Raw genomic sequence first — 15239 nt, 5'->3', positions numbered from 1 at the left:
GTTAAAGTAAGGGGTCCGAACTGATCATATATACACAACAAACATGAACATTAGCTGATTAGCATATATTCACAACTCATCTCCACGAAAACATCCCACATCTTGCACAATGCACAATGTACCGCTGCACTTTTCCCCTCATTCTTCCCTCCCTTTCTCCTTATTGCCACTCAGTGAGTGGTGAGTTATAATATAATTCTTACAATGTTGTATTCTATTGTTTATACAATCATTTCTGAGGCTATTGTCCTCGTCAGGCGCTTGCTTATGACGATGGTCTCCTGAATTTCTGTGCATCAAGAATTGCCTAATTTGTCTTTGAGCAAGAGATATACTGTAACTTATGTTTGCATAAATGTATGCACAAAATAGTTTCTTTTCATTTTGTATTGTGTCAGGGGGAAAAAAGTTGAATACTTGAATTAATCATTTATTTGTTTTAATTGTAAGATTCAATTTATACTGTGCTCAATTTGTTTGTACAATTGACTTTGTACTTCATTTATGTATGAAAAAGAAATTCAGAAATAAAATCAGGATCAGAATCAGAATTTGTATATTGTTTATGAAAAAGAAAGTAAATAAAAGGTTGACAAAAGTGTGGTATATGTGTGTCTATTTGTGGGCAGGAATGTATATGCAGAGATAGAATTTCTTGTATTTATTTTTTATCGATATGTGCCGTTGCCTCCATCTATAATTTCTTTACACCCATGTTAACTCTTTTCTAACATAACTATTGAAAATTTACGATAGATGGCCAGTCAAATAAAGATTTTTTTTTCTTACCAGAAACTTGTATAGCGCAGTTGAAGTTGAGCTACAATATACGATGGTTGCTGTCAAATTTTGTTGTAAAGTTAATTTTGTTGAAATTTGCCGTACCTTACCAGAAAAAGGGTAGAACTAGAGACATTTAATTCGTGTTACTGGCCTGTGGACACCGAAGTGCCGTAAAACTTCCTATTTCGAAAAAATATAGTTTGCTCTCCATCCTACACATATTTGTACATCGTTTATTTGTTAAGGTGCGCATGAGAAATTATATCAAACAAGCGAATGCGAAAGACAACGAAAATAAAATCAGAAATCACACAAGCTTATCTCCGTCAATAGACGTGTTACCGTTTAATGAATATAACTCCAAAAGGTACTCAGAGATAGTTACGAGCATGAAAATTTAGAGAAATACATTGATGAGGGAATATCATCGAAAGGTATTTAAATATGACACTGCATAACTCGATATTTACGTTTAATTCAACTTGGCGTTCTGACATTTGGCATTTTCCGAACATTTTATCATACGCAGGGCGGGGAGGGGAGAAAAGGGGACAACAATTCAAAACTGACAAAATCTAAAATCAAATCTGAATCTAAGCTTGAGTAAATCATTCACTTCACAGGTTCGAAAAAAGTGAGGATGTCATTCCACGACTGCATGCTTCTCCAGGAAGTAGGCCTAGGTGGGCGTGGTCTTTGGAGGTAGCTGGTATCCATCGCATCCATGAATGATTCCTCGCTCTAGTTACACTGCCTCTGCTTGTACTTGGCAAACAGTTTCTTCCAGTCGCTAACCACGTCCTTCCAGTCTTCGAAGCTCTCCTCCCACTCATGGAGCGCCTCGCTGGATTCCGCGCCGCCTTCGGGAGCTTGGATTATAGAATATTACATAATCATTTAAACCGAAGTTATGATGATGAAGATGAAGGTGATGGTGATGGTTATGATGATGATGATGATGATAATGGTCATATTGATAATCTATAACTAAGATAACGAAGTAGATGATAATAGTTATTGCAGTGTTATAGTTGTAGTAGTAATAACGATACTTAAGCATGCTGTTGAAAAATGCTAATACAGCTGTAATTAGATCAGAGTACTAATATATACTGGATAGCATCTTCGGTTACGTTACTGTTCTCTCCCTCAGTGCTATCATAATTGGTAATATAGTAACCACACCTGCACGATACTCGCCACGACCAAGCGAGTATATTCAGACTATATATACAAAGCCCAATTTATTAACATTATTCAGTCCAATACGTTTTGGAACCATTGTGAATGATTCGCAGCTGTTCCGATCATTATGGCCTCCTCGGCGAGGAACATTATAGAGTTTGTAACATTTTTACTAGATTAATATTATCTAGAATGAAAATAAGACGGAAACATGGGAAAGGTTGAAGACATCATGGAAATAGTAAAGGGCAAATCTCAGTGTTTGCATAATCTGCTCACAGAAATTTTAAAAGCTGTTGTCATCAAACCTTCAATCACAACCAATTGTTGGTGGGAACACAAGGAAAAACGCTTATTCCGGGATTTACGCTGCGCTCGGGTTTAATAGTATTTCGTAGTCCGCCTTAAAAGCGGCAGAAGTTTACAATAGGTTTTATTATTGTGATCACTCATTTACTCAACAACAACAACAATCAACAACAACAACAATGAATGTAGACTAACCTGTAGTTAGAAGGTTAGCGAAATACTGGTTCCAGAAGCTGCATCTTCTGGCATTCAGGGCTCTGCCTTCTCCGAGTTCGTAGGACAGTTCCTTGTAGCGGAGTTCGGGCACCGTGAAAACTGGCCAGCTATCCTGTCCCTCGCCGCTGGGTGCGTCGAAGCTGGATCTGCTTGGGTCTCTGCCATGGAGGACAGTTTAAATAGAGAATATTGACCATAAAGACAAACGGTGCTTGCTGCAGTTTCATCAGTTTTCACAACGATAGTACGAAGAGGATCACATTCACAACTTTGTATGCTTGTTTGGTTTTCGACTACGCTTAATAGCCATATAATACAAGTGGACACTCCAAATGAAGTAAAATTGTGAGTGGAAAATAACAGGTCAGTCAAAGTGCGGTGAATTTTGTCCGTGTTCCACTGGGGTTCAAGCGAATAATTGCCCGTCTGTATACTTGAACATCCTTTGCTATCAAATCATTATTGGAAATGACAATTCTCTTAACATATGACACGGAAATGACGGAGATCCGACAAGATTTTTTTAATTCTTTTTTTTTTCTTTTTTTAAATCGCGTAACATCCCCCGCGGGTTACATCTGGGGAATACAATCTATGTAAGTATGTGACAGACGAGCAAACGGCAAGATGGTTGCCGAAAAATCGGCGCTCTTTCGGACACAGTGAATTGTATAAGAAACGAACGGAGTTTAGAAATACAATGTACAGCCTTTGAGAATGACCTGACAGTATCTACTCCCTGAGAAGATAACTCACCATGAAATACAAAGGCATCAATGGAATACTAAATTTTGTTTTTGTTGTTATATATGTACATAATGCTGTATTTTAATTCAATATTTTCCGTATTAATGCGCTTAGAAACGTCAGTGTTAAGCGCTATATTAGTGTTATTTATTACTATGATAATAATTATTATTATTATCATTATCATTATTATTATTATCATTATTATTATCATTGTCATTATTACTATTAAACAGCATCGACAGCGGAATACGACAAAATGTGATGAGATCAGCGGTAGATAAAAAGATAGAGATAACAACCAGGACAACAATGTCGAGGACAAAGACGATGAAGGAGAGAAAGAAGGGGAAAAAGCACGAAAATCATGTCTCCTATCATCTTGTCATGTTTAGTATTTACCCCGATTTGGCAAAGTTTGTCCAGAACTTCATGACCTTGGCGGAGAGAGCTGCCTCGGCTTCGGTCACGTTAAACCCGGCGTAGATCCGCATCTCCGGAGTGAAGACCCAGCCAAACACCAGGGGGATGTCATCGGCATGGCCCGCTCCAAACCAGGAGGGTACTTCCAAGCCTCCCAACGAGTAAATGCTCCTAATTTGTTTCGCGACACAGAGCACAGGGGGATATATTATGCATCTTATGCTTCTTACTTTATCAATGTTCGGCTAAATTTGATCACAGACTTTATTTACTAAAGTTGATTCGTAGCTCATAAAGAGAGCAACTTTTTTCTCCATCACGATGTTAAACAGTGTGTCTGGTTTGAATGGACAATAAAATGAAAGGCTAAATTGACACGTACGGTAGAATACATCAGCATTCTTCACAGGTGACAGAGGAATTATAATGGAACCGAGGAAGGGAATATATAGGATGCGAACAGACTCCCAAACCCAACTCTCCCTTTCCCGCTTGAACGTGCTTGTGCCATTGCGCGTCAACGATAATCAGCTAACAAAATTTTAATATGATGAATTCCTTTCCGCTCCATCTAAGCTAATCAATTTTGTGTCTTGTGTTTGTATTTATATTCCTTATTTTCAAGATTATTGTTCTTTGACCTGACACTGTTGGAAGGCGCTAGTGTCTTTTCAAGCCTCCGAGGCTTTTTTTTTTTTCGACAGGCACCCCTTTTCCTCCTGTAATTCATTGGCTTTGCATGTTTGTTGTTCTATTCAGATATTTGACCCTGAAGGAGTCAGAGGAATTGTAAATATAAGGCTACAAAAAGTAACTAGAAATGTCGCTTTGGCGACTGGTATGCCTCCGCCATAATGCATGATTTTCCCAATAGGTCTAGATAGTACATGTGGACACTGTGTGATTACATTTCCACAAAATTGGCAAAATATTGGAATGACAAGTTTGTCACAAATGTGTTGAATGTTCACCTTCCTTGACGTAGGTTTAATTGGATGAATAAGAGAGCATGTATCTAGGGATTTAAGGACTTTAACTTGACTTTGACCCATTCATACATTTAGGCATTGAGTAATTTTCAAGGTACAGGTGTGGAGAAAAAGTGCAATTTCTGAATTGAATAGTAAATTGTTACCATTTTCATCTGGCCCTTGACCCTAAAATTCATAAGATAATTACTTTCAGGTAGAACATGCATAATATGTACTAAGTTTCAAGGTAACTTGAGCCACTTCCGAGATATGGAAGAAAAAGTTAGTTCAGCACTTTCACTTGATCTTTGACCTTTTGACCTTTGAGGCAAAAAGAGAAAAAAAAAAACTTTCCAGAGAATTTCTATTAGGTTACACACGCATACACCAAGTGTAAAAAAATAACCCTGCTGGCATTGCATAAATATGAGGGTAATAGTAAAATTTTGAAGTCTTGCACTTGACCTTTGACCCCTGACCTTTGACCCCATGAACCCTACATTCTCTAGATAATCACTCTCAGTCAGTACATGTATATACTATGTTCCATGAAGATACCTTGAACAATTTTCCAAGGTACGGAGAAAAAAAAGAAGTTGTAATATTTTTACTTGACCTTTTGACCTTTTGAACTTTTGACCTTTGACCTCATGACTCAAACTTTCACCAGAGAATCTTAATTGGGTAATACATGTATACACTAAGTTTCAAGAAAATATCTTCAGGCATTCAATAGATATGGTGGAAATAGTGAAATTTTATGTATTTGACCCTGACCTTTTGACCTTTGACCTTTGACCTCATGACCCAAACTTTCACCAGAGAATCTTAATTGGGTAATAAATGTATACACTAAGTTTCAAGAAAATCTCTTCAGGCATTCAATAGATATGGTGGAAATAGTGAAATTTTACGTATTTGACCCTGACCTTTTGACCTTTGACCTTTGACCTCATGACCCAAACTTTCACCAGAGAATCTTAATTGGGTAATACATGTATACACTAAGTTTCAAGAAAATATCTTCAGGCATTCAATAGATATGTTGGAAATAGTGAAATTTTATGTATTTGACCTTGACCTTTTGACCTTTGACCTTGAGCATGTGCACCCAAAAGTTGATAGGCACAACTTCACCCCCTAATACACATACATGCCAAGTTTCATTGGGATACCTCAACAGGTTTCGATAGTTACCTTGTCCACAAAATTCATTACGGACGGACGGAAGGACGGACGGACGGACGGACGGACGGACGGAAGGACGGACGGACGGACGGACGGACGGACGGACGGACAACCCGAAAACATAATGCCTCCGGCACCACTTCGTGGCGGAGGCATAAAAATAAAACCCCAAAGAATCTAAGTTCGATTTGAAATTCCAATTGTATGATATATTAGCTACCTCCTGTACACTTCCAGCTCAAAGGCTGCTGTGAAATTCATGATTATTTCTGGATCTTATAATCATCCAGTTATAGTAGAGGTTCAATTGAACCTTTCAATTTCATGCGCGCCTCTTTGCATCTTAAGGGCTTTTTACACTTGCGTTTCTTAACCCCGGACTTTCTCTGACCCAGGACTATCGTTAGTCCCGTACCAATTTTTGCAGCTTTTTACACTCGCCAATTAGTCCCGTACTATCTCTTGTCCGGGGCTAAGGAGAAAACTTACCTTTTTACACTCGTATTTCTTAGCCCCGGACTTTCCAAACCACATGAATATTCATAATTACGCTGTATACTGTACACGTACGTGACGCACGCACCGGCAGCACTTGATTACCTCGTTTCTGATTGGTCAGTGAGGGTCGGACTTCGTCTCCGTCGCTTAGCCCGGGATTGTTTTTTCGTTCTGTTTACACTCACTTGCTTGGCACCGCAATTGCGGTGCTAACCCCTGCTATTTTGCAGGGCCAGATAGTACCGTACTATCGGTGGGGCTAGCCCACTTTGGCAAAAACGAGTGCAAACAGAAAGTGGGCTAAGGATAGTCCCGTACCAACGGTGGGGCTAAGCCCCCCCCCCCCCCCCCCCCTTAGCCCCACCGTTGGTCCGGGGCTAAGCAAAAATTTACAAGTGTAAAAAGCCCTTCATTTAATTCTAGGCCGTTTCTTGTAAAAACCTTGCTTTCATAGCTGCCGGCATTCTCACTATTCATGCGTAGATTTTAGAGAAAAGATGAGCATTTATTATTTTCTTCACATTGTTAAAAGTTGATGGCTTAAATTTAGACAACAAGTTCTATAATCCGAAACAGTATTCGGCAACTTCATGAGGTTTTCGCGGTGGCGCTTCTCAAATTGAACATTTTTTTTTTTTTTTTCTGGGGAAGGTGGGTTTTTTTTTCGTTGTTGTTGTTGTCGTTGTTGTTGATGTAAATGTGGACATTTTGAAGAGAAAGTAGAAAACAAGTGAGGCACTTACTTCGTTGGGACGAACGTCATGTAGTAGGTGAAAACGGCGTCCCCAAAAGCAGCGTGCGCCTTGTGCATGGCCTCCGCAGGGCACGCGAAGTGCGTGTCTCCCATGAAGTCGATGCCCGACCTCCACTGGTCCCCTTCCGGGTCATCGGCGACCGTCCAGTCCGTGTATTCCTGCAGGACGGCGTTGTGGAGGAATTCGTTCGTGATCTCGTAGAGGGTTAAGCCATCCTTGACGTACTGTCGGAAGGTCTCCAGCGAGACGGGCGGAGTCGGGTAATCGGCGAAGAGGGAGAAGAAAGTGCCCTCGTCGGCGGTGTATCCGGAGAGGACTGCCGCCCTCTTCAGGTCTCCTCTCGTGAGGAGGTTGACGGGGGTATCTTCCAGGAAGGTGCCATCGAGCGTTACGTAATGACTGACGTAGATCTGATGGTAGAGTTGCATAAGATTTATCATTTAAGTTTCTTCACTACCTACTGGGTGAATTCAATAACGGAAACACAGAAGACAATTTGATATCATTACAAAAGAGCGCAGTTATACAAGTGTTCTTCGATTTCCCATAGATATCATAGTTCGGCTATTTGTTAAACCACTGATAAACCTTAATAATATCGACTGAGGTAAATCGGTGTAAATGTCAACATTGTGATGGTGCATTACGCAAGCAAATAGTTCAGTGAGTATATTGATTTACAAAAAGTTCCTCTAACATGTGTTATGGACAGTACCCACATTCTTGTTATATGCCTACGTATTCCTACAGTTGACATACCCGGAAGCTAATTCATCAATATTCATACTGTCATATCTGCAATCGAGACTCTCGTCTTTTATTGGTAAGTACATTCTAATATGTTTAAACGCATTTTCATCTGCTGCTCCAAACCTGTGGAATCAACTATCCCAATCTCTCCGCAACAGCTATCACTCATCATCTTAAAAAACATCTAAAAACTCACTTATTTCGTAAATGATTCCATTGTAAAATGCGCTATATGAATGCATTGTTATTGTTATATTATTATTGTTGTTGTTGTTATTATTATTATTATTATTATTATTATTATCATTATTATTATTATTATCATTAATATTATTATTATTATTATTGAGCTCTGGAACTTATTTCTCCCTCTGTACCTCCATCTAAACATGTATATCACACACACACACACTCACACGAACACACACGCACACATTTAATATGTACATATATATATATATATATATATATATTATATTATATGTGTGTGTGTGTATGTGACTGTTGGTATGTGTGTGTAAACATAGCCTGTAGGGCGCCTATACTTACCGCTTCAGCTGCTTGTCGAAGTTCACTCCCATCTATCTCTCGGAGACACTCGACCAAGGCAGACGAGTCTTCTGCCTCGCAGCCGACCACCTCGGCGAGGCCTTCGATTTTCTGCACCTCGTACTCGCGCGAATCAATGAATGCCCATGTAGCCAAGGGTGAGCCACTCTGTGTATGATTTGATCGGAATATGTGGAAAATTAAACAGAAAATCACTTTTATATTTGATAAAAAGCGAAGAATATGGCAGACAGGGCCTTTACAGTTTGATCTAGCTGTTCCCGGTTGGATAATACTCACTATCGTTTTATGTGATGTGCATTATTTGTCTACTGGAAAGTAGGCCTTCCATCCACAATGCATCAGAACATTACGACTACCATTAAATCAGTCCAACGATCGGCGATCATATTTGGAATATTCGATGACTGACGTCTTGAATCAGTCTAACCAACAAATCAGAGAACCTTTTTTTTTTTCAAAAAATGTAATTGTCTTAATTGGGTTCAACTTTGTGTTCTTGACGATTGTTACCAATGAAGGAGCACGCACCAACAGTTCGCAAGGTTGATAGCTTAAATGAGGATGTATCAAGATTATGAGCTTTTGCATTTCTGACGGTTCTACCAGGGAGGTGCTAGAGAAGGAGAGACAACTACTGCTCTCCTTTGAAGTCATGCGCGGCACCGCCGAGAAGTTCTGCGTTCAACTACAGGTGTTAACCATGTGCTTTGACAAACGAGAGCATCAATGATCGGGACTAGCGCTCTCACATCTAGAAATACTTGCTCCTACTGCAATTCGCTCTCTCTTTCAATGTGATGGCAACAATGAATTTGTGTACCTTGAATTGGAGCAGCGAATCAAAATGCAGTGTAAAACTCACAATTTTAACAGCAAATAGTTTAAAAACACGCTGGAACACGCTTTAGCGGAATATTTTATTTGAAAGATCAAAATATCCCTTATTAAAAGATAGAAAATTAACATGCGGAAATGTGCGCATTATAGAAAACTATTAGGTTTTTAAGAGGGCCTAATTTTCATTTCATTTTCATTTGCGAATTACGAAATAACTAGAAATACTGTCTATAATATTGAATAAGTTCTTTCCTAAACTAATCTAAATCAATTCGAGTATTTCATTTAAAACTTTGCGGTGAAATAAAGCTAGTAATTCACCGAAAGGTGAAATGCGTTCTTCGTCTCCGAACTTCGTCTTGCAACTAGAGCGGTGCCGAGTATGACTTCAAAGCGTAGTGGAATGCTAGACATCCCATTGTAACGCCTTGTACCCAAACATGTATTTGCATGAATTAAGAAGAGTTGCCACTCCATCTCTGTAACACCTCCCTGGTCGACCGAGATTCTCACCTGCATGATAGCTTGGTTGAAATAACCGCGACTCAGCTTGGAGAGGAGATGGAAGCCCACGCTGGCGCCGCCGGCGCTCTCCCCGAAAAGCGTGATCCTGTTCCTGTCTCCACCGAACGCTGCACAGTGAAATCAAAATATTTACCATCAGTGTTTTTCTCTGACTGAAAAAAAAAAAAATCATTATATTATTACTTTGATGGAGTGATTAGCATAATATCATTTTTTTCTTTTATTCATATCCCCATTTTTGCTTATCATGACCTTTGTACATACATAATTAGATTCGCCTCTGTAAACGGTAGTAATTCGTTCATTTTATTGTGTTGCTGTTGTTGTCGTGTTTTACTGACGAACATTGATATGTGACTCGGTATGTATAGATGTATTAACGACAAACCAGTGCATATTTGGCGTTGAGTGTTGTTTGTTATTCCTTAGGTTCGTTATTTCGAAGGTTCGTTATTCCGAAACACATAAATTCCCCATGATACCTACAGCGTATTTATGAACATCTGCGGCGTTAGTTAATCCGAAAAAAAAAAAAAAAAAGGTTCGTTGTTCCGAAGGTTCTTAATCCGAAAGTGAAATAGGGTCGTTATTCCGAAGATTCGCTAATTTGAAAATGCAAGTAATGTGCGTACTAACAAACCTATGGAATTACGAACCTTATCTCATATTCGGATTAACGAACCTTCGGGAAAAAAAAAAACCCAACGAATTGTAACTCTGGCATCTAGTGATGACAATGTCAGTGATTACCCTGCCTCTTGGTATAAGGCCTAGGATGTTCGGTGTTCATGTATGCCTTATTGCTTAAGCTTTATGTCTTTTCTTTCTCTACTGTATGTCAAATTACAGTTAATATTTACTGTTTATCTCATTGTCAAAATTTGAATTGAACCAAATGTGGTTAGTTTTCGGAATTTCATTCGGAGTTTTTTGATAAAAACTGAAATCGCATTTAATTGAACTGAATTATGTCCCTCACCTCCGATGTTGTTGTAGATCCATTTCAGGGCTGCCACCTGATCCAGCATGCCGTAGTTACCAGGGGCAGCCTCATCCTCTGCGAAGAATGAAAAAAAAAATGATAAAGTTGAAGTTAAACTAGTAACCGAGTAAAAGAAAACAAAAATTCAACAGCAGAATACAGATTCAACTATCGTGACTGTGGCTTTAGCTAAGTGATTAATTAAGTTGAAGGTTCAGAACCAAGCAACCTATAAGTGGACAGCGTTAAAATCGAGTTTTCTCTCAGTTTAGTATAAGAGCAGCCACTAAGAACTGCAAGTCTTAGCAAATAATGAAAGTATCTAATATAGACAAAGCAAAAAGTTAAAAGGGGATAATTATTATTCGAATATCATATTTTGCCAAAGTATAAATTTACAAAGGGGTATACCAAATAATTAAAGTATGATGCAATTTACATTCATATACCGCTATAAATATTCGGGTCGCGAAATGATAATATCTCATTTCACTCGCTCCCGCGTGAAATTTTGCATTCGATTCCATTCAATTTTGACTTCTTGAAAGACAAGACACATCAGGGACTTTGGACATTATGTACAATGCTAGGGGTATTCTGTGCCAATCAGCACTCAAAGCACAAGGCTTGGCGTTGACGCTTTGACAATGTGTGGAAAAAAAAACACACAAGCATGACAAGTTCAATAGCGTTATCAACACACAAGGCAGAGGTTTGGCGTTAATTTTGTGCAAGAACACACCTGCAGTGACCTGCTTACCCAGAGGTCGTGAGGTCGTGTACCATCTTGCCATTCAAAAGGCACACACATACTCACATACTTACACAACAAAAGTTGAGGAAAATGATAGGAATCAAACCTCGAAATATATTGAACGTCAACTTGACTTTAAGAACTGGTTAGTGAGTGGTCCTGAACGATATATATATATATATATATATATATATATATATATATATATATATATATTCATATCTGCAAAATCGATCCCGTATCATGTGCCTTCACTGAAATGTTGTTTCAACGTTTTATTCAGTTAAGATTTAAACACAGACTGCAATTTTCATGTCTTCGTAAATCTTTCATAAATATGCGGAGTTTGAAAGAGGGTGAGGTGGCGTGACCGATAGAGTGTCTGATTTGCAATTAGGAGGCTTCTGTTTGGGGCCTCTATAACAGCGCAGTATATTGCGTCCTGTTGTCCCCTCTAAATCTTAAATGAACAAGACAAATGCAATGCACAACGTGAAAATATCTTTAGTCGTTTAACTGGGTTTAGTAATCAATGGTCGCGGGGTATAGATACTAACTTGTCGTGAAAGTGGCGAAGATGCCGAGACGGTAATTGATTGTGACGACGATGACGTCCCCTCCTCCGGTGCCGACGAGCGGAATGCCGTTGTAGGCGTAGGACATGGCGGTGCCCTCGGAGAACCCACCTCCGTGGATCCACACCATCACCGATGCGTTGACTGGCTGTTGTAGTGTCAGTGGGAACCAGTTAAAGGATTGTGTGCCTCACGTTAAAGTCTTAGATTTTAGTTTTTGATGATACAAATTAACCTCTAACGTTTAAAGGATTAGAAAGTCAATTCACATAACATATTCTGCTTAAGTAACTGATTGAGAACACGCATGGACTACAATAAATTTACTCCATAAAAAATGCAACTTTTATTCAAGTTCTCTTCTTATGGAATAGGAGGTAGGCCCTACTGATTAAATGGGATTATGAGCTGCCAATCAACTGGTGTTCAGTATTTAGTATTGCTTTAAACAGATTAAAATGCATGAAAAAGTTTACAGGAAACGATTTAAATATAAGGCAATTGTGTCACACATATGTCTCATTCACACCTAATTAATGCAGAAACATTAATAATGGATGTGGTACCGTCAGAAATATACGAGGCACATTGTATGTTGAGTATAAACAGATTAAAACAAAAACAACAACAACAAAACAACGCCAACAACAACGTGACATTGACTGCACGTGATAAGAAGTAGAGAAGATCAAGATAGCGGAGAAGAAAGAAACATTTTAGAAAAAAAAAAGACATGAGAGATAAGGAAGAGGGGAAGTGCAAGTTTGAAGGTAAAGTGCATACCAAAAACAAACAAAAAATAGCAGATATCACGGACATTGTGAAGTAGGAAAAAGGGTATAGGTAAGGGGGTAGAGAAAAAGAGATGCTAGAGAGAGAGAAAAAAAAAATGCTTATTGCATTTTCTGTACTCTCACTTCATGGCTGTTTCGATAGCTGTTTGCTTGTGAGGTTGTTTGTTTCAATCCGCCATCCCTATATTATCTCTACTCATTTTCCTTTTCCACCATGTCATACTGATGTTTACTTCACGAAAGTTGCATAAAATAATCAAGCATATAGCTCACACCTGTGGGGAGTGAAATAGTAGGTTTTTTTTAGGTCGGATGTGTATCGAGGACTACAATGTATGTTCAATGCGACATTGTGCGAGATCAGAGGTCGAGCTTATCAGTCAATGCACTCTGATTTTGCATGCTCTTTTCTTCCACTTCCAGCAAAACAAAGAAATAAAAGCAATTTACCACCCTGACGTGAGTGTCTGTAATAAGGAATGGAGCAGTTGCGGGGGTAGGGAAGGGGGGGGGGGGTGGTCTAGTTAGGAAAATACAACTTCCGTTACAAAGCAAACACCGGAATGTTTGAAGTTATCTCTCTGCAACCATATCCCAATGTTGTATGTTCCATAACATCATTGATGGTGGCAACTTATAATATGGGCAAACTGAAAAGTGTCCCAGAATTTAAGTGGTCCTAATTTATGGAAAAAAAAATCAGTATACACGTACAATGTCATGATACCCGCACGTGCACAGAGAAAAAAACAAACAAATAAAACAAACAAACAAACAAACAAACAAACATATATACATACAAACAAACAAAACATTGACATGCAAGTTGTTACATTAGCCTCTAGACCTGAATAGCAAGAAAGAGCAAACTACTGTACAAGCAGTATTATGATTGATCACATGAAATTTATGAAATATATATTCTATGATCCCTTCACAAAATGAGACCTAATGTTTTATCAAGCTGTGGTTATTACATCATGTGGTCTTTTCAATCTTTCTACATGTATTTCTCTTTACGCAAAACCTATACATCCCCACGGTTTTCAGTCACGAAAATTACGTGAGTGTACAAATTTTCCCTGTGTTTTAACCAGCGCTCAAAGTAAAGGTACTAAAAGGAATTTCAGTATTCCACAGTCATGCCCAAATTATATGGAAAGGTGTATAAGTTTATCTATTCTGTCAGGTTCAAATGACATTTCTTTTTTGACTTGTTTCGGTATCATTCATAATGAGTAGAAAGAAACTAATAATCACATACCGGAGACGTAATCTCGATTTTTTTTTTTAATGGCCATCAGTTTGTTCCTTGTGTCTTCTTACTATTTAACAGCTTAAAGGGATAGTACAGTATTGGTGGAGATGAGAATTGGGCTTTTAACTTTTTGCGAGATACCAAGAAAACATTTATGATATAGTACAGAGCATACCATTTTAAGAGGAATTCAAAGTTTCAAACATCCAAAAACAAAGTAAAACAAAGCGATTGTAATAAAGTGTGGGTCCCACACTTTATTAGCATCGCTCTTTTTGAGATATCTCAGCCATTTCAAAACCAATTTTCATCAAATAAATGCTGAATTCCTCACAGAATTACATGCTCTTTCATATTTCAAAAGAGGTTTCTCATTATCTCACCAAAAAATGTTAGAAACCTGAAATTAGGTCTCAACCAAAACTGTACGATCCCTTAACTCACACTGCACTGTATCGTATACATCGGCAAATCGGAACGTATAATCCTTGATACAGATCATGATCCGAATCACCCCAAACATCTTTTCACCAAAACTGCTTGATCTTGAAAATCTCGTCGAAATCCGTTCATTACCTTTGTTTAACGACAGACAAACAAACAAACAAAACAAAGTGATAATGGCAAAAATGTAACGTTCAATGAGGAGATATCATATATAAAGGACTGGTTCGGAAATGTACCTTAGGATTAGGTACGAATACGTTGAGATAGAGGCAATCTTCGCTCTGAGATGGGTAAATGGGTGAAGGCTTCTGCAGACAGGCAGGCTTGAGCTGGGAGGCATCGTAGTCTCCTGTCCAGGGCGTCTTACTTGTTGGGGCGCTAAATCGAACAGGAGGATCAGCAAATGGAACTCCCTTTAAAAAAAAAAAAAATAAATAAGTTTAAAAGGATTTAATACCATATCACTATGAGTAGAATGAAACCAAAACACACCTTTTGTTTTTATACACGTACAATTTCGGTATTCTTAATAAGCCACAACAGGTTTTGTGATATATGTATCTCAACTTTACTCGTAAATTCGCAAGACACACAATAATTGCTGTGTTATTAAGCCGGAACCCCAAAATAAGAAGAGAAGAGGAAAAAAACAAACAAACCCCAACATAC

At 38.5% G+C, this 15239-nt stretch overlaps 1 protein-coding gene across 1 annotated transcript; it reads right to left on the bottom strand.

Moving 5' to 3' along the window:
• Positions 1-1112: 1112 nt before the first annotated feature.
• On the bottom strand, positions 1113-14932 carry LOC140237590 (cholinesterase-like). Its single transcript, XM_072317523.1, has 9 exons — positions 14807-14932; positions 12054-12219; positions 10740-10817; positions 9749-9867; positions 8375-8542; positions 7064-7485; positions 3643-3834; positions 2473-2651; positions 1113-1652 (listed from the first exon to the last, which is right to left on the bottom strand). The coding sequence occupies exons 2-9, from the start codon at positions 12199-12201 to the stop codon at positions 1525-1527; spliced, it is 1434 nt and encodes a 477-aa protein (XP_072173624.1). The 5' UTR covers positions 12202-12219; positions 14807-14932; the 3' UTR covers positions 1113-1524.
• Between the last annotated feature and the right edge of the window lie 307 nt (positions 14933-15239).

Source organism: Diadema setosum, chromosome 14 (assembly GCF_964275005.1).
Source record: "Diadema setosum chromosome 14, eeDiaSeto1, whole genome shotgun sequence".
Taxonomy (NCBI): Eukaryota; Metazoa; Echinodermata; class Echinoidea; order Diadematoida; family Diadematidae; genus Diadema; species Diadema setosum.
This window is presented reverse-complemented; position numbering and strand designations above follow the sequence as displayed.